Consider the following 19,214-nt stretch of genomic DNA (forward strand, 5'->3'; position numbering starts at 1 on the left):
ACGTATATAAATATATATAAGATATCACAGAGTCTACCAATCTACAACATATGCAAAGTCTGCTAATTATAGGCTAGAAATGACTGTTTGGGTGTTTTATGCAGGGCACGGTTACGTACAATGTCGCAGGCTACAATAAATTGGGACTCTGGTCCTGGAGTAGACTGCAGCACGCGCCCTGATTGGACCCAGGTGTCTGATCTCCACTTCTGGATGCTGGTGGCATGCTCAGCCAAGACTCTTGGAGCAGCGTGCAGCTCACCACCGCACTGTTCCCCTCTTGTCCTTGGGTTCCTCAATGCAGCCATGGGTACAGTCGGTAGTCCTGGTTCCTTAGCGTCCATTAACCCGGGCTTCCTGGCCCTTCAGGTAATAGATTTAGGATGGTCCTATTGATCTCCTGAGGTTCAAAGGCACCTACCTGTCATACCTTCTCGGGGTCTCATCCTCAAGAAGACACAAACAGAGACATATGACCAGAGGGATAGCCCCTAGATCCTTGCAAAGCTACACATAATGACCATTTCTTGTCGAACATGCAGATAACCATCGCACCACACAAGTGCAGGGCAATGACTATCTCCAACAAGCGAGAGTCTAACCACTGGCCCTTGATATTGAACGGCATTACCATCGCTGAATCCCCCACCATCAACATCCTGGGGGGTCACCATTGACCAGAAACTTAACTGGACCAGCCACATAAATACTGTGGCAACAAGAGCAGGTCAGAGGCTGGGTATTCTGCGGTGAGTGTCTCACCTTCTGACTCCCCAAAGCCTTTCCACCATCTACAAGGCACAAGTAAGGAGTGTGATGGAATACTCTCCACTTGCCTGGATGAGTGCAACTCCAACAACACTCAAGAAACTAGACACCATCCAGGACAAAGCAACCCATTTGATTGGCACCCCATCCACCACCTTAAACATGCACCCCATCCACCAGTGATTGCAGTGTGTACCATCTACAAGATGCACTGCAGCAACTCGCCAAGGCTTCTTCGGCAGCACCTCCCAAACCCACGACCTCTTCCACCTAGAAGGACAAGGGCAGCAGGCGCGTGGAACACCACCACCTCCAAGATCCCCTCCAAGTTACACACCATCCTGACTTGGAAGTATATCGGCCGATCCTTCATCGTCGCTGGGTCAAAATCTTGGAACTCCCTCCCTAACAGCACTGTGGGAGTACCTTCACCACACGGACTGCAGCGGTTCAAGAAGGCCGCTCACCACCACCTCCTCAAGGGCAATTAGGGATGGGCAATAAATGCTGGCCTTGCCAGCGACGCCCACATCCCATGAACTAATAAAAAAAAAGATAAAAGATACGGGCAATATGCTTCACTATCTTCTGTTCTCCCACAGGAGCAACACACCAATCAGGGCCTGACAAACAGCGATACACAAATCTGAAAACCAGCAATGTATCTTTAACAGCAAGAACCCCACTGTAGACAAGAGGCATCTCATGCAGATCCCATTTTAAATGGGTTGTTACATATGTGTGCATTTTTAACGTTACATATTCTCCTTGAGTTCAGTGCCATGGGCCACTACCATCAGTGGACCTCATGTCCCTTATGAGCCTGAGTGCACCTTTATCGGCCCAATATCCAGGTAAATGTGGTCAGACCCAGGGGTCAAACAGAGAATCCTTGTCATTGTATTCCGGCTTGCTGGAATATATTGGCCCGTATTTTCCGATCCCTATGGGTGTGTACAGGCTGTGTACACACCCGTAGGGACATTGGAAATGCTGGTTCCAGACATGCGAAGTGCATGCGCTGAAAACTGGCATTTCCGATCTGTCAAGAATGCTCTTGACAGATCGGACGTCTGCCCTGGAGAAGGGCATCTGCGGGGGGAGAGTTCCGCTTTCTGCAGAACCTCTGCCCGCTGAAAATACGGAGAAATCTTACGCCTAGACCAGCATAAGAGTTGAAAAAAGTGAAAAAAAAATGTTTTCACTCATTTATAATTTAAAAATACTTTTAAAAAAGGTAAGTTTATTTTTAGCCCTGTAAAAAACTTTAATTATTTTTTTCAAAAAATTTAATTTTGTTTAAAATATTTAATTTCATGTAATTTTAACTCATTTTAAAAACATGATTTAAAAAAATGTATTTAATGTTTTAGTGAATTTTTGTGGTGATCTCCATCCATATTTTTGACAGGTCTATCTGTCAAAAGTATGAAGGGAGATTCCCTTCTCCTATTGGCTGGCCTGGCCCACGTGATCCCAGGGACGCTTGTGAACCGCCTGCGCCCCGGGATACGTGGGCCGCTGCGCATTTCGACTGTGGAGAGGCCCAGCAGCGGAAGTGTCCGTACCTCAGGAGCCCTCAGGTAAGTTTGTAGATTTTTTTCCGATAGGAGGCCTCCGCACGCAGGAAGCCTGCTATCGGAAATTAAGGGCCATTATGTATCGCCAGGTCTTCGTCAGGTGGGAAAATACACTCCAGTGAGCTTATAAACCATGAACCAAATTTATCAAACATTAAACAGGTAAATGAACAACACTCAGTACAAACAGTATATTTACAGTGATTATAAACGTTACTAATCTCCTTGAAATGTCAAAAGCTGCAAAGATGATGCTCTTGTTAACATAAAATGGGCCCGCTAAATACAGCCACTAATTCTTACATGACTACACACCACCGCAGACCCTCTGACTAGCTCCACAGCCTCCGACTGACTGCTGTCATGTTGCAATACCTTCAAGGTATAACACTAAATAAAAATATACAGGCTCTGCTACTCCCTATTATTATACACAAGGTCTGCTGTTCCCTATAATATACACGGGGCCTACTCCCTATAATATACATGGGGCCTACTCCCTGTGATGAAATATTCCATTCACCACTGCCTGTGACTGAGATCGGTTTCAGTGTCATTTCCCTTCCCCCAGACCTCATTGTATTGTGTACTGGAATGTGCTGTATTGTATACTGGAATGTGCTGGAATGTGCTGTGTGTAGGGCTCCGCCCATACCTGGCCCCGTTTGTAAGCTAGCTTCAGTCTGGCCTCAGTCTCCAGAAGGAAGACATCTCTCTCTCTTACGTGTTACTTTCTAAGTTAATAAAAGCCTTGTTTTTGTTCTGCTAACTTCGAGTCTCGGAATTATTGAGGCACATCACTCCCTATAATGCAGGCGTTCTCAAAAGGTTTGCTTCCGAGGTCCCTCTCCTGTGTTATAAAAATTCCTCAGAGCCCCTGCAACACAACACAAGTATTTTTTCTGTATAAAAATGAGTTATTAGTTATTAATAGCTCTAATACACCTTACGTAAAGAAGACATTATTAAGTCCTAAATTTACATACACAGGTTCAGCTGTTCCCTATAATATACACACAGCTCACCTGTTGGGTGGGATATCGGTTGAGAGCCAATTCCATAAGCCCATCATTATCGGAAATCCGTGCTGCACATCGATGCACTCATTGACTAAAATCGACCGTGACTGCAAGGAGGGAAAGGGCCGTCTTTCGGGTGGGACGTTAATCTGAGGCCCCATCTGCTCTCTCAGGTGGGCGTAAAAGCCCCCGTGGCCACTATTTCAAAGAGTTTTCCCCAGTGTCCTGGCCCAATATTTATCCCTCAACCAACATCACCCACCCAAACAGAGGATCTGGTCATTATCTCATTGCTGCTTGTGGGATCTTCCTTTGCGCAGAGTTTCCTACATGGGACGTCCTGCGATCGTGAAAGGCGCTATATAAATGCAAGTTCTGGTCTTTGTTTCATCCCAAGGATGGCACTCCCTCAATACTAATACTGAAATGTCAGCTTACATCTAAAACCCTGGTGTGGGATTTGAACCCACGACCTTCTGACACAGAAGCAAGAGTGCTACTAACTGAGCCAAACTGACACGTTGAATGCATTGCATTGTTCCTCTTGATTGGGCACACGCCGGGCTAGGAACTCTCGAAAGCTTTTAAACAGCTGCACAAAAAAGCTGACAATTCAAGTAACAACAGCCCAGAGCGACCAGGCCTACTGCTTTACCATGACGGACAAAATTAATTTCTATTTTATTACATGGGATTCAGTTTCCTAATTCTATTTGGGAGCGAGCAATCCCACATTATCACCACATATACTTGATATATATACGAAAGTTCATGCGATTGGGATGAGAGGGTTGCCCGATGAGGAGAGATTGAGTAGATTGGGGCCTATATTTTCTGGCGTTTAGAAGAATGAGAGGTGACCTCATTGAAACATATAAGATTCTGAGGGGGATTGACAGGATAGATACTGAGAGGTTGTTTCCCCCTGGCTGGAGAGTCTAGAACTAGGAGGCATAGTCTCAGGATAGGGGGTTGGTCATTTAGGACTGAGATGAGAAGAAATCTCTTCACTCAGAGGGTGGTGAATCTTTGGAATTCTCTACCACAGAGGGCTGTGGATGCTCAGTCGTTGAGTATATTCAAGACAGAGATCGATAGATTTTTGGACTCTAGGGGAATCAAGGGATATGGAGATCGGGCGGGAAAGTGGAGTTGAGGTTGATGATCAGCCATGATCTTATTGAATGTCGGAGCAGGCTCGAGGGGCCAAATGGCCGACTCCTGCTCCTATTTCTTATGCTCTTACGATAATAACACAAGCACGGTAATACTGGAGCTGATCAGCCCCCTTGCCTTGTAGTGCAGGCCTCACTAATTCAGGAGAAAGGTCGGGTGATTGCTAGTCCCGCCAGCTACCAAATGCTGGGCCAGGCCTGGCCAGTGTGGGCCCATATCTACTCCCAACCTTTACGTGTACGGATTTGGCGTTCACGAACGCCTGCGACTTAACCGTGCGCAAGAGAAGTTCTGGGTGTTCTGGCCAACTTTAAGAAAAAGTGCCTCTGGCTGTGAAAAAAAAAAAATCACGCTTTGAGACATCCGGTGGTTGTGAAAGGTGCTATATAAATGCAAGTCTTTCTTTCTTTTATGGAGCGCATTCCAGCCTGTGCCACTGAAGTAAGACAATTGTGAGCTTGTAGAGTCCAAGTAGTATGGAGCATGGCGTGTGATTGATTGGCAAACAGGAATTACACTAGTATATTGTGAAAGATTCAGATACCTTCAGAGGGAGGGACTGAGAGGTCCCAGTCAATGTAGATATCTCTAAGAGGGAGGGACTGAGAGACCCCAGTCAGTGTATAGATATCTCCCCGAGAGAGAGGGACTGAGAGACCCCAGTCAGTGTACAGATATCTCCCTGAGAGAGAGGGACTGAGAGACCCCAGTCAGTGTACAGATATCTCCCTGACAGAGGGACTGTGAGACCCCAGTCAGCGTACAGGTATCTCTGAGAGAGAGAGAGAGAGAGAGAGAGAGGAACTGAGAGACCACAGTCAGTGTATAGATATCTTCCTGAGAGAGAGGGACTGAGAGACCCCAGTCAATGTACAGATATCTCCCTGAGAGAGAGGGACTGAGAGACCCCAGTCAGTGTACAGATATCTCCCTGAGAGAGGGACTGAGAGACACCCGTCAGTATACAGATATCACCCTGAGAGAGAGGGACTGAGAGACCCCAGTCAGTGTACAGATATCTCCAAGAGGGAGGGACTGAGAGACCCCAGTCAGTGTACAGATATCTCACTGAGAGACTGAGACCCCAGTCAGTGTACAGATATCTCCCTGAGAAAGAGAGACTGAGAGACCCCAGTCAGTGTACAGATATCTCCCCGAGAGAGACTGGGAGACCCCAGTCAGTGTACAGGTATCTCCCTGAGAGAGGGACTGAGAGACACCCGTCAGTGTTTAGATATCTCCTGAGAGAGTGGGACTGAGAGACCCCAGTCAGTGTACAGATATCTCCCCGAGGGAGAGGGACTGAGAGACCCCAGTCAGTGTACAGATATCACCCTGTGAGAGGGACTGAGAGACCCCCATCAGTGTTTAGATATCTCCCTGAGAGAGAGGGACTGAGAGACCCCAGTCAGTGTACAGGTATCTCCCTGAGAGAGGGACTGAGAGACACCCGTCAGTGTTTAGATATCTCCCTGAGAGAGAGGGACTGAGAGACCCCAGTCAGTGTACAGATATCTCCCTGAGAGAGAGGGACTGAGAGACCCCAGTCAGTGTACAGATATCACCCTGTGAGAGGGACTGAGAGACCCCAGTCAGTGTACAGATATCTCACTGAGAGAGAGACGGAGACCCCAGTCAGTGTACAGATATCTCCCTGAGAGAGAGGGACTGAGAGACCCCAGTCAGTGTACAGATATCTCCAAGAGGGAGGGACTGAGAGACCCCAGTCAGTGTACAGATATCTCCCTGAGAAAGAGAGACTGAGAGACCCCAGTCAGTGTACAGATATCTCCCCGAGAGAGACTGAGAGACCCCAGTCAGTGTACAGATATCACCCTGTGAGAGGGACTGAGAGACCCCAGTCAGTACAGATAGCTCCCTGAGAGAGAGGGACTGAGAGCCCCCAGTCAGTGTGCAGATATCTCCCTGAGAGAGGAACTGAGAGACACCAGTCAGTGTACAGATATCTCCCTGAGACAGAGAGGGACTGAGAGACCCCAGTCAGTGTACAGCTATCTCCCTGTGAGAGAGGGACTGAGACCCCAGTCAGTGTACAGATATCTCCCTGTGAGAGGGACTGAGAGACCCCAGTCAGTGTACAGATATCACCCTGAGAGAGAGGGACTGAGGCCCCAGTCAGTGTATAGATATCTCCCCGAGAGAGACTGAGAGACCCCAGTCAGTGTACAGATATCACCCTGTGAGAGGGACTGAGAGACCCCAGTCAGTGTACAGATATCTCCCCGAGAGAGACTGAGAGACCCCAGTCAGTGTACAGATATCACCCTGTGAGAGGGACTGAGAGACCCCAGTCAGTGTACAGATATCTCCCTGAGAGAGAGGACTGAGAGACCCCAGTCAGTGTACAGATATCACCCTGAGAGAGAGGGACTGAGAGACACGAGTCAGTGTACAGATATCACCCTGTGAGAGAGACTGAGAGACCCCAGTCAGTGTACAGATATCTTCCTCAGAGAGAGAGGGACTGAGAGACCCCAGTCAGTGTACAGATATCTCCCTGAGAGAGGGGACTGAGGCCCCAGTCAGTGTACAGATATCTCCCTGAGGGAGAGAGGGACTGAGAGACCCCAGTCAGTGTACAGATATCTCCCTGAGAGAGAGAGGGACTGAGAGACCCCAGTCAGTGTACAGATATCACCCTGAGAGAGGGACTGAGAGACACCAGTCAGTGTACAGATATCTCCCTGAGAGAGAGAGAGACTGAGAGACCCCAGTCAGTGTACAGATATCTCCCTGAGAGAGAGAGAGGGACTGAGAGACCCCAGTCAGTGTACAGATACCTCCCTGAGAGAGAGGGACTGAGAGACCCCAGTCAGTGTACAGATATCTCCCTGAGAGAGAGGGACTGAGAGACACCAGTCAGTGTACAGATATCTCCCTGAGCGAGAGGGACTGAGAGACACCAGTCAGTGTACAGATATCTCCCTGAGAGAGAGGGACTGAGAGACACCAGTCAGTGTACAGATATCTCCCTGAGCGAGAGGGACTGAGAGACACCAGTCAGTGTACAGATATCTCCCTGAGAGAGAGGGACTGAGAGACACCAGTCAGTGTACAGATATCTCCCTGAGAGGGACTGAGAGACACCAGTCAGTGTACAGATATCTCCCTGAGCGAGAGGGACTGAGAGACACCAGTCAGTGTACAGATATCTGCCTGAGAGAGAGGGACTGAGAGACACCGGTCAGTGTACAGATATCTCCCTGAGAGAGAGGGACTGAGAGACACCAGTCAGTGTACAGATATCTCCCTGAGCGAGAGGGACTGAGAGACACCAGTCAGTGTACAGATATCTGCCTGAGAGAGAGGGACTGAGAGACACCGGTCAGTGTACAGATATCTCCCTGAGAGAGAGGGACTGAGAGACACCAGTCAGTGTACAGATATCTCCCTGAGAGAGAGGGACTGAGAGACACCAGTCAGTGTACAGATATCTCCCTGAGAGAGAGGGACTGAGAGACACCAGTCAGTGTACAGATATCTGCCTGGTTTAATTAATGTGAAACCATATTTTCATGTTGATTTTTACTCCGAGGCCTCACATTACACAGCTGCCACATATTCCAGTTGCTGACTGAATGACGCACAGACTTTCACAGCACCTTTTGGGTAAAGTGATATCATCGCACCTTACTCTGTAGCCCGGCCTCCCAACCAGAGGCAGAACCATCGGTTGCAGACAAAACTGATATTTCCAATTGTTGTTCTCCTTGGGGTGTGCTGGGGTACAATTTCTACAGGTGCTGCCATCTCTCTGGCACCTCAACCAATGGCTGCTCTTTGTGTGTGAGCCTAGATATTGGAGCTATGGCAGGCTGTTCCTCCATGGAGGCTGACAGGAATCTTGTCATTCATGTGGAAATGAATTATGAAATAATACTGGGCGGCCTGCTGGTGGCGCTGTCCAGGGAGAGTATAAATACTCGGGCACGGGCCCAGCTTGTGCAGGACATTCTCTAACAGGAACTAGTGAAGGACACAACTAGATCTCCATGTTGAAAAACAGTTGATTAAAGCCTTGTTTAACGCTTAGACCAAGTGCCTCGTAATTTTCTTACGTCAGAGGCCATCACATACAAGCCTGACCGTATTCTCATGCGATGTCCACACACACACGCACACACACAAGCACACATGCACACACGCACATGCACATACTCACACAGACATGCACACGCACACACATGCGCGCACACACATGCGCGCACACACACGCGCACATGCACAGACATGCAAACGCACACATGCATGGACACTTGCATGCACATGCACATGCACACGCACACGCACAGACATGCACACGCGCACACACATGCACAGGCGCACACACACACACACATTTCCAGCTGGGGTCAATGGATGCTGATCAGGAGCAACAATCCTCGCCAAATTGTCCTTCCCGAACCTAACCTTTAAAAACTTCCACAAAAACGTTTTTGTCCATGCCTTTGGTCAGATCACCTAACTCTTGTAGTCACACTTGGTGTCCACGCTTTCCAATGTGAAGCTCCTTGGGATATTAAAGGCGCTATATGAATGCAAATTGCTGTTGTAAAGTTGTTGAACCCTGGTGGTGTGTTATATCCCAGGATCCCAGCGTTGAAATGTGAAGCCAACACCAAGGTGGAAGGTTGGATAGATATTCTCATAGGTTCTTAGATTCACAATTGGGAAAGGCAAGGGGAAACTTGCCAGAACTTCCCTCAGGAGATTAATGGGTTGGTCAGAGACCATATTCAAAAGATTGTATTGGTCTGACAATGGTCCATTGGTTGATGGGCTCAATAGCCTTTCGTTCCATGCTACCCCTGGTCATTTTTCATAAGAACTTAAGAAATAGGAGCAGGAGTCGGCCATTTGGCCCCTCGAGCCTGCTCCGCCATTTAATGAGATCATGGCTGATCCAATTTTGGCCTCAACTCCACTTTCCTGCCCGCTCCCCGTAACCCTTGACGCCTTTCCTTTTAATTTCCTGCTACCTCACTGCCTTCAACTCCTGTTATTTTATATACTGAATATAGAATACACTCTGTAAAGATACCATTCCCAATCAGATACTCCATGTCAAAGATTCTTTTTGTATAAGATGGGCTCCATTACTCAGCTCTGTAGGCATACACAGACCCTTAATTTTTAATTTTGATATTTATTAAAAAGCTTTGCCAGGCCAAAAGGTTTTTTTCAAAGTGAAGTAAAGTTGTAACAGGCGGTCTTTCATTGATAAGTGGACATGGAATGTGCTTTGATGTGCTTTACTAAAAGGCAGCAAACATGGTTGTGACTGCAGGGGTAGTCATAGACAACAGAGATAAACAAACCCCCTTAGATTTGCAGACATCGTGTCTACAACAAAATAGGCTACAAAATTGTACAACGATTTTTGGTGGCTAAAGGGGAGGAGTCAAACCTTTGAAGTTTTGAAAGGCAGGATACGACGCAACACATGAAATGTAACCAAATGGTTTTCTGACACTTTTGTAAACTTTTAGGACTGAATGAACAAGTTGGGGCTTTGATAATATAAGAAGTAGGAGCAGGAGTAGGCCATACGGCCCCGCGGGCCTGCTCCGCCATTCAATAGGATCATGGCTGATCCGAACCTAGACTCACGTCCACTTCCCTGCCCGCTCCCCGTAACCCCTAATTCCCTTATCAGCTAGGAAACTGTCTATCTCCGTTTTAAATTTATTTAGTGTCGCAGCTTCCACAGCTCTCTGGGGTAGCAAATTCCATAGATTCACTACCCTCTGAGTGAAGAAGTTTCTCCTCATCTCAGTTTTGAAAGGGCAGCCCCTTATTCTAAGATTATGCCCCCTAGTTCTAGTCTCACCCATCAGTGGAAACATCCTCCCCGCATCCACCCGATCAAGCCCCCTCACAATCTTATATGTTTCGATAAGGTCGCCTCTCATTCTTCTGAATTCCAATGAGTAGAGGCCCAACCTACTCAACCTTTCCTCATAAGTCAACCCCCTCATCTCCGGAATCAACTGAGTGAACCTTCTCTGAACTGCCTCGAGAGCAAGTATACCTTTTCTTAAATATGGAAACCAAAACTGTATGCAGTATTCCAGGTGTGGCCTCACCAGTACCCTGTATAACTGAAGCAAGAGTTCCCTGCTTTTATACTCCATCCCCCTTGCAATAAAAGCCAAGATTCCATTGGCCTTCTTGATCACCTGCTGTACCTGCATACTAACCTGTGTTTCATGCACCAGGACCCCCAGATCCCTTTGTACTGTAGCACTTTGCAGTTTCTTTCCATTTAGATAATAACTTGCTCTTTGATTTTTTCTGCCAAAGTGCATAACCTCACACTTTTTTGATAATGGAAGCCACACAGGATGTGTGAGTGCGAAAGTTTGACAGCTCAAACAACTCAGGTCGAACATTAAAGGAACATTTCACCATTTTTGAATGATTGATTTACTGGAAAAACAAGGAAAACTGTATAAAAAAACCAGTGACAGAAAATATTGGCACTGCAGTCGGAAGAAGGGGCCAGGGTGACCGTCTCAACTCGAAGAGCTGCAGTCGAAAGGACGTGGCCTACAATCAACACTGGACTGATCATCGGTGGGTGATTGTATGTACGATTTCTTGTAATATTATTGATGAACTGCTCAAACAGTGGTTGGGGTTTTGAATCTGTCTTAGGAACAATAAAAGGTTAAAGGCAGAACCCGTGTGTCTGGTGTAATTTCTCATAAGTCTCAAGTCCGAACTCTGTAACCTGTTGGACGGGGCCAGGGGTAAGTCCTACAGCTCTTCCATTCCTAAGGCAGCACGTACTGCTCTCAAAATGAGGTCTTCTGTTACAGGGAGTGTCATAAATCGTGCCATTCATGTAGAAATGATTTATGAAATATACTGGGTGGCCTGCTGGTGGCGCTGTCCAGGGAGAGTATAAATACTCGGGCACAGGCCCAGCTTGCTGAGGGACATTTTGTAAACAGGAACTAGTGAAGGATAACTAGACTTCCATGTTGTGAAACAGTCGATTAAAGCCTTGTTTAATACTCTGACCAAGTGCCTAGTAGTTTTCTTATGTCAGGGAGTGAAGAGATATGTAAAGCAGGGAATGAATTATTCCCGCTTTCTCGATAAGTACTCTACCTATTCTCACTGGAAAAGAGAAGGTTGAGAGGTGATGGGTTTGCTGGTTTTAGGATTCTCAAGGGACTAGTTAACGTAGACCATGAGAAGCTCTTTCACCATGTCCAGAACAGAAGAACCAGAGGACAGAGCCTGTGCTTGAAGGCGGGGTAAATACAAAACGAATCTACGGAAACAATATTGCAGTGAGCGAGTGGTCAACGTATGGAGCAGGCTCCCTAGAGAGTTAGATTTCTTTCAGAAAATAATATTTTGGGACACAGTGGGCTTGAATTTCCAAGCCCCGTGGAGGCGGGTTTGGAGGCGGGAGTGGGGGGAAAATTGCAGAATCGGGGGGCAGGAACCCACCCTGCCCCCAACCCGCCTCCATGCCCATTTCCCAGTATCTTATATGTTTCAATAAGATCACCTCTCATTCTTCTAAAGTCCAATGAGTATAGGCCCAACCTGCTCAACCTTTCTTCATAAGTCAACCCCCTCATCTCAGGAATCAACCGATTGAATCGTCTCGGAACTGCCTACATTGCAAGTATATCCTTCCTTAAATAAGGAGACCAAAACTGTACGCAGTACTCCAGGTGTGGTCTCACCAACACCCTGTAGAGTTGTAGCAGGACTTCCCTGCTTTTATACTCCAACCCCCTTGCAATAAAGGCCAACATTCCATTTGCCAAGGTCCCACACTCAACAATGAGATAACACAGGAATATAGGAACAGGAGGAGGCCATTCAGCCCCTCGAGCCTGCTCCGCCATTCAATGAGATCATGGCTGATCTGCGGCCTAAATCCATATATCCGCCTTTGGCCCATATCCCTTAATATCTTTGGTTAACAGAAATCTATCAATCTCAGATTTAAAATTAACAATTGACCCAGCATCAGTTACCGTTTGCGGAACAGAGTTCCAAACTTCTACCACCCTTTATGTGTAGAAGTGTTTCCTAACCTCACTTCTGAAAGGCCTGGCTTTAATTTTTAGACTATGTCCCCTAGTCCTAGACACCACAACCAGCGGAAATAGTTTCTCTCTATCTACCCTATCTGTTCCCTTAATAGCTTGAAAACTTTGATCAAATCACCCCTTAACCTTCTAAATTCCAGGGAATACAACCCGAGTTTGTGTAATCTCTCCTCGTAATTTAACCCTTGAAGTCCAGGTATCATTCTGGTAAACCTACGCTGCACTCCCTCCAAGGCCAATATATCCTTCCTAAGGTGTGGTGCCCAGAACTGCTCACAGTGCTCCAGGTGTGGTCTATCTAACCAGGGTTTTGTACAGCTGCAGCATAACTTCTACCCCCTTGTACTCCAGTCCTCTAGATATAAAGACCAGCATTCTATGACATTTTAGAGACCTATGTACATGGACCCCAAGCTCTTTGGACCTCCACTGTTTCTAGCTTTAGAAGTTTCGTGAAATGGGAAACTTATCAGATAATCTGGATTTAGTGGCGTTGGTTGAAGGACATCGGGAGTACTACCCGTTCTTCTTCCATTAGTGTCATGGAATTTTTCACGTCCACCTGAGAGGGCAGACGGGGCCTCGGTTTAACGTCTCATGCGAAAGACGGCATCTCCGACAGTGCAGCGCTCCCTCAGCACTGCACTGGAGTATCAGCCGGGATTAAGCACTCAAATCTCTGGAGTGGGACTCGAACCCACAAAATTCTGATTCAGAGCTGGGAGTGCTGCCCACTGAGACAAACCAGGACCTCCCCTTCCCTCGCCCAGAGGGCACTGAGGCCAATTGTAGCCCTGCCCCTTCTCTCCTCATCCACTGACACCCCAGTTGATATCATGCGCAAGATCTTCTGGCTCAGATGCAACAAACTGAACCAATGCTTTTAGGTACTACATACTCTTAAGTTGACACTAAGCCAGATGGGAGTGGTGTGTTAACTTTCACCTGAATACTTTCTGACCCTGCACACTTCTCAGCATTCATAAGAACATAAGAAATAGGAGCAGGAGCAGGAGTAGGCCATTCGGCCCCTCGAGCCTGCTCCGCCATTCAATAAGATCATGGCTGATCTGATCTTGGCCTCAACTCCACTTCCCTGCCCGCTCCCCATAACCCTCGACTCCCCTGTAGCTCAAATATCTGTCTGTCTCTGCCTTGAATCTATTCTCTGACCCAGCCTCCACAGCTCTCTGGGGTAGAGAATTCCAAAGATTCACGACTCTCTGAGAGAAGAAATTCCTCCTCATTTCCGTCTAAAATGGGCGACCCCTTATCCTGAAACTATGCCCCCTAGTATGTTCTGTACATCATGCTTGTGTGCTGTCAATTTTAGAGTTCTTCCATTATTGGGACGTTATGTGCAGTGTCCCAACACGCTTCAACGCCAATTAATTGCTTTTGAAGTGCAGTCACTGTTGTTTTAGCGGAAACTGCAGCAGCCAATTTGCAAGGTCCCACAAACAGAATGAGATAAATGACCAGATAATCTGGTGTTGTTTGAAGGACATCGGGACTACTACCGGGCTCTTCTTCCAATAGCGCCATGGAGAGGTACCACCAACGCTGCCTCTGCAAGATCCTGCAAATCCATTGGCAGGATAGGTGCACCAACGTCAATGTTCTCGCTCAGGCCAACATCTCCAGCATCGAAGATTTGACCACGCTCAATCAGCTCCGATGGACGGGTCACATCGTCCGCATGCCCGATACGAGACTCCCAAATCAAGCGCTCTACTCGGAGCTCCAACACGGCAAGAGAGCCCCAGATGGGCAGAGGAAACACTTTAAGGACACCCTCAAAGCCTCCTTGAAAAAGTGCAACATCCCCATCGACACCTGGGAATCCCTGGCCCAAGACCGCACAAAGTGGAGGAGAAGCATCCGGGAAGGCGCCGAACACCTCGAGTCTCTTCGCTGGGAGCAAGTGGAAACTAAGCAAGGAGCGCACGTCAACCCAAACACCCCACTCACCCGCCCCTTCAACCACCGTCTGCCCCACCTGTGACTGAGACTAGGTCCTGCATTGGACTCATCAGTCACCTGAGAACTCATTTTTAGTTTGGAAGCAAGTCATGCTCGGTTCCAAGGGACTGCCTAAGAAGGAATCTTTTCAAGTCCACCTGGGAGGGCCTCGGTTTAATGTCTCATTGGAAAGATGGCACCTCTCCGACAGTGCTGTAATGAGGACTGAGGTACCTGGGGGGTCACTCATTGACCTGGAAGAACCTTGGTAGGTCCTGCAGCCACGTAAAGACGTGGACCATTTGGTTCTAACTGGCAAGAACAACATTGCAGTGATGTCTCCCGACTGGAATATCATCGAATGACACAGCACAGAAGGAGGCCGTTCAGCCCATCGTGCCTGTGTTGGGAGAAGTTGAGCGGGAGGTTGAGAGTGAGTTGCGGTTAAAGGAGGCTATCTTTCAACGTTTTATTTTAGATGATTTTAGCCCCTGTGAATGGACCCTGGTGAAAGGGATCGAATTCAATCCCATTTCAGCAAACTCGTTAGATATCTTTCAATACGTATATAATGAGATGGACCGATCACACTTCAGGTGTCACACTTGTAGCTTTTTGTCTCACTTGTAAAAAAAAGGAGAAAGAAAGCCAGTTCTTTTTTGCTGGTTTCTTCTGACCTTGTGTTGACCAGGAAGGCACAGCAATTAGAACCAGCAGCTTTAAAGGAGGACACTAGCTTACGCACAGTTACATCTTAGCAGCAGAATAATACTTGGTGCACCGTATGGTCGGCCGTGGCTCAGTGGGCGGCACTCTTGCCTCTGAGTCAGAAGGTTGTGGGTTCATAGTCCCACCCTAGAGACTTGAGCACAAAAGTCTAGGCTGACACTCCAGTGCGGTGCTGAGGGAGTGCTGCACTGTCGGAGGTGCCCTCATTCGGAGGAAATGTTAAACTGAGGCCCCGTCTGCTCTCTCAGGTGGACGTAAAAGATCCCATGGCACTATTTTGAAGAAGAGCAGGGGAGTTATCCCCGGTGTCCTGGCCAATATTTATCCCTCAACCAACATCACTAAAAAAACAGATTATCTGGTTATTATCACACTGCTGTTTGTGGGAGCTCGCTGTGCGCAAATTGGCTGCCGTGTTTCCTACATTACAACAGAGACTACACTTCAAAAAAGTACTTCATTGGCTGTAAAGCGCTTTGGGACGTCTGGTGGTCGTAAAAGGCGCTATATAAATGCAAGTCTTTCTTTTTTCTTTAATGCTCCTGTGCTAATAAAACATGGTCAACCGGGAATTTCCTTTTCTCCGGGGTTTCCGTCGATCTTCCGCCAGGGAGCGGGAGAAGCCCCGAGGAAATTGCAGGCGTGCACCTTCTGACTTAACGTGAGCACCACCATGGGAAGATCCGGTGAAATAACCGGACGGGTGATCGGACGGGGCCAAGCTTAAATTAAGGAGCGCTTCGGGCATTAAGACAGCTGAAGCTGGTGAGCACCACAAAACTTCTGCTGAATTGCAACAAATACCACACATACTGAGAGGCCCAGCAGCGTAAATAGTTGGAACGTATGAAGTATCTCACCCGTAACACCAAGCCGGCTTTCAGCACCTAGCTCTGTAGCCACAATCCCATCAGTAATAGGAAGGTAAATGGAGCGTTGGCCTTCATTGCAAAGGGAATTGAGTATAAAAGTAGGGAAGTCCTGTTACAACTGCACAGGGCGTTGGTGAGACCACACCTGGAGCACTGCGTACAGTTTTGGTCTCCTTATTTAAGGAAGGATATACTTGCATTGGAGGCAGTTCAGAGAAGGTTCACGAGGTTGATTCCGGAGATGAAGGGGTTTTCTTATGAAGAAAGGTTGAGCAGGTTGGGTCTATACTCATTGGAGTTTAGAAGAATGAGAGGGAATCTTATTGAAACATATAAGATTCTGAAGGGGCTCGACAGGGTAGATGCAGAGAGGATGTTTCCCCTCGTGGGGGAATCTAGAACTAGGGGGCATAATTTCAGAATAAGGAGGCACCCATTTAAATTGGAAATGAGGAGGAATTTCTTCTCTCAGAGGGTCGTGAGTCTTTGGAATTCTCTTCCCCAGAGAGCTGTGGAGGCTGGGCCATTGAATATATTTAAGGTGGAGATAGGCAGATTTTTGAATGATAAGGGAGTCAAGGGTTATGGGGCGCGGGCAGGGAAGTGGAGTTGAGGCCAAGATCAGATCAGCCATGATCTTACTGAATGGCGGAGCAGGCTCGAGGGGCCGAATGACCTACTCCTGCTCCTACGTCTTATGTTCTTATGAAACCCCAGACACACACAGAACTGCAACGAGCTGGAGTAGGGGGTTAATAGTCCCCACTGAACACTGAAGGGTGTCTGACAAAGGATGAGCCTGCTATCTGTCGTATCAAGAGCTACACAATGGCTTTCAGCTCCAACCCAACGCAGAACATAACATAGCAGAGCCCCAGGAATACACCAAACCAACAGTGCTTTTCTTAAAGGGAAATGTAGGGGGGACGAGTACTCATTTCTCAAGGTACCTCCACCCCCACCCCACCATCTTATATCCAAAAAAAAAACCTGCCACAACATATTCTTTTGGAATTAATAAAAATAATTTTAAAGACCAATTTTGGCAGTGTTTTTTTAAAATCTAATGTGGAGGAAGTGAGTTGGAGAAAAGGCACTTCCCCCCCAGATTTTTCTACCCCCTTCAATTCTCTTAACACATTGAAAAATCTTCTAGTTTTATTTGTGGGTGGTTTTGTCGTGAAACTATTATTGCAACCCTTAACTTTATAAAGAGAATCAAATGAGCCCCTTCGCCCTCCCTGTCCATCCTAAAACAGAATCCAATTATCAGTACACCCTACTAACATGCAAGGAAATAAATCGGTGTGATCACTTGCAAGAATCTTAATTTAGTTTTATTGTGATATGTTTGATAGAAAAAAATGTTCTCAATATTTTTTGCAGCAAGGCTAGAATTTATGTCTCAGATACCAAGGAGCAGACGGACCAATGGTTACTTGATATCAACCTTTCAATGTGCGATATCCCAATTAATTAAGTTGACTTTGAAAAGAGTCGCTACAACAGATTGCATCCAAATCAGAAGGTGTTACACTGTCACACATGGGTCCACACTGTGATTGTGGTCGTCAAAGCTCCATGCAATAGATTCCGAAAATATGTTAAAGCCATCACTCCTTTATTTTCCATTGGTGTTGCTAGGGTGGAACGCTTCTATTCCTTACGGAAGAGGTTTAATAGTACATCTGCCGGCAGAATGACTGCTCTTAAGGAAGAAACTTAGCAACGATCCCTAGTTCAGTATGCAAGTGTTTTGTTTTCTTATTTAATTATCGTTACCTTCCTCATCTTCCTTCTTGTCGTCATCATCATCATCGTCATCGTCCTTGTCATCATCATCGTCATCGTCCTTGTCATCATCATCGTCATCGTCCTTGTCATCATCATCGTCATCGTCCTTGTCATCATGTTTATGCTTCTTATTATCGTGGTCATCATCATCGTCATCATCATCATCATCATCGTCATCATCGTCATCATCATCATCATCATCATTGTCATCATCGTCATGTTTATGCTTCTTATTAATGTGGTCATCATCATCGTCATCATCATCATCGTCATCATCATCATCGTCATCATCATCATCGTCGTCGTCATCATCATCATCATCGTCATCATCGTCATCATCATCATCATCATTGTCATCATCATCATGTTTATGCTTCTTATTAATGTGGTCATCATCATCATCATCATCATCCTTGTCATCATCATCATCATCATCCTTGTCATCATCATCATCATCATCATCATCCTTGTCATCATCATCATCATCGTCATCATCATCATCATCCTTGTCATCATCATCATCATCATCCTTGTCATCATCATCACCATCATCATCATCATCATCATCATCACCACCATCATCGTCATCATCATCATCATCATCACTATCATCGTCATCATCATCATCATCATCACTATCATCGTCATCATCATCATCATCATCACCATCATCGTCATCATCATCATCATCATCCTTGTCATCATCACCGTCATCGTCATCATCATCCTTCCCTGCTCCTACATCCCTCGAATCTTCATGAGCTCCACCATGGTTATCATCATCATCATCATCATCATCCGCTGCAACAGCAGCCGCGACCCCAGGGACGACATTGATGTGGATGGAACACACGAATGTCAGCAACAGGCAGATAAGCCAAACCTTTTGGGAGGCCATGTCGACGGCAACTCAGTCCAAGACAGCAAATATATCCTCCAGAAGTTCTCAAGGAAGAAATATATATGTAGATATATAATCTTTGACAAATCCAAAATGAAAGCAAGTAACAAGGAACGGCAAGCTCAGAACTAAAGCAGCTCCTCTGGATCACTGTAGTCCACAAAATGGTCTGTTCAGTTGATTGATGGCCACAGGTGGCGTTTGTCTTGCAACGTCTCTCATCCAATAGCAGTAGCAAATGAATCCCTCACCGAGTCATGGGGGGCTTCTAATATAGCAGTCCTGACAAGGCTGTGGCATCACATTGCCATATT

General features: G+C 46.8%; 1 protein-coding gene across 3 annotated transcripts in view; it reads right to left on the minus strand.

Moving 5' to 3' along the window:
- LOC147099499 (uncharacterized) overlaps positions 1-19,214 on the minus strand; it is a 32,379-nt gene extending 13,165 nt beyond the window's left edge. Inside the window, exons 1-2 of one of the 3 annotated variants that reach the window (XM_085969691.1) lie at positions 18,047-19,214; positions 17,988-18,007 (exon numbers count right to left, since the gene is read on the minus strand). In XM_085969691.1, the coding sequence (XP_085825817.1) occupies positions 17,988-18,007; positions 18,047-18,897 (871 nt within the window). In that variant the 5' untranslated portion in view covers positions 18,898-19,214. Of the gene's footprint in view, positions 1-17,987 lie in introns of all 3 variants that reach the window. The other 2 variants (XR_015073931.1, XM_085969690.1) reach the window with 2 other exon arrangements.

The sequence above is a fragment of the Somniosus microcephalus genome, chromosome 28 (genome assembly GCF_052327205.1).
Source record: "Somniosus microcephalus isolate GS21.2 chromosome 28, FLI_Smic_1.0, whole genome shotgun sequence".
Classification (NCBI taxonomy): Eukaryota; Metazoa; Chordata; class Chondrichthyes; order Squaliformes; family Somniosidae; genus Somniosus; species Somniosus microcephalus.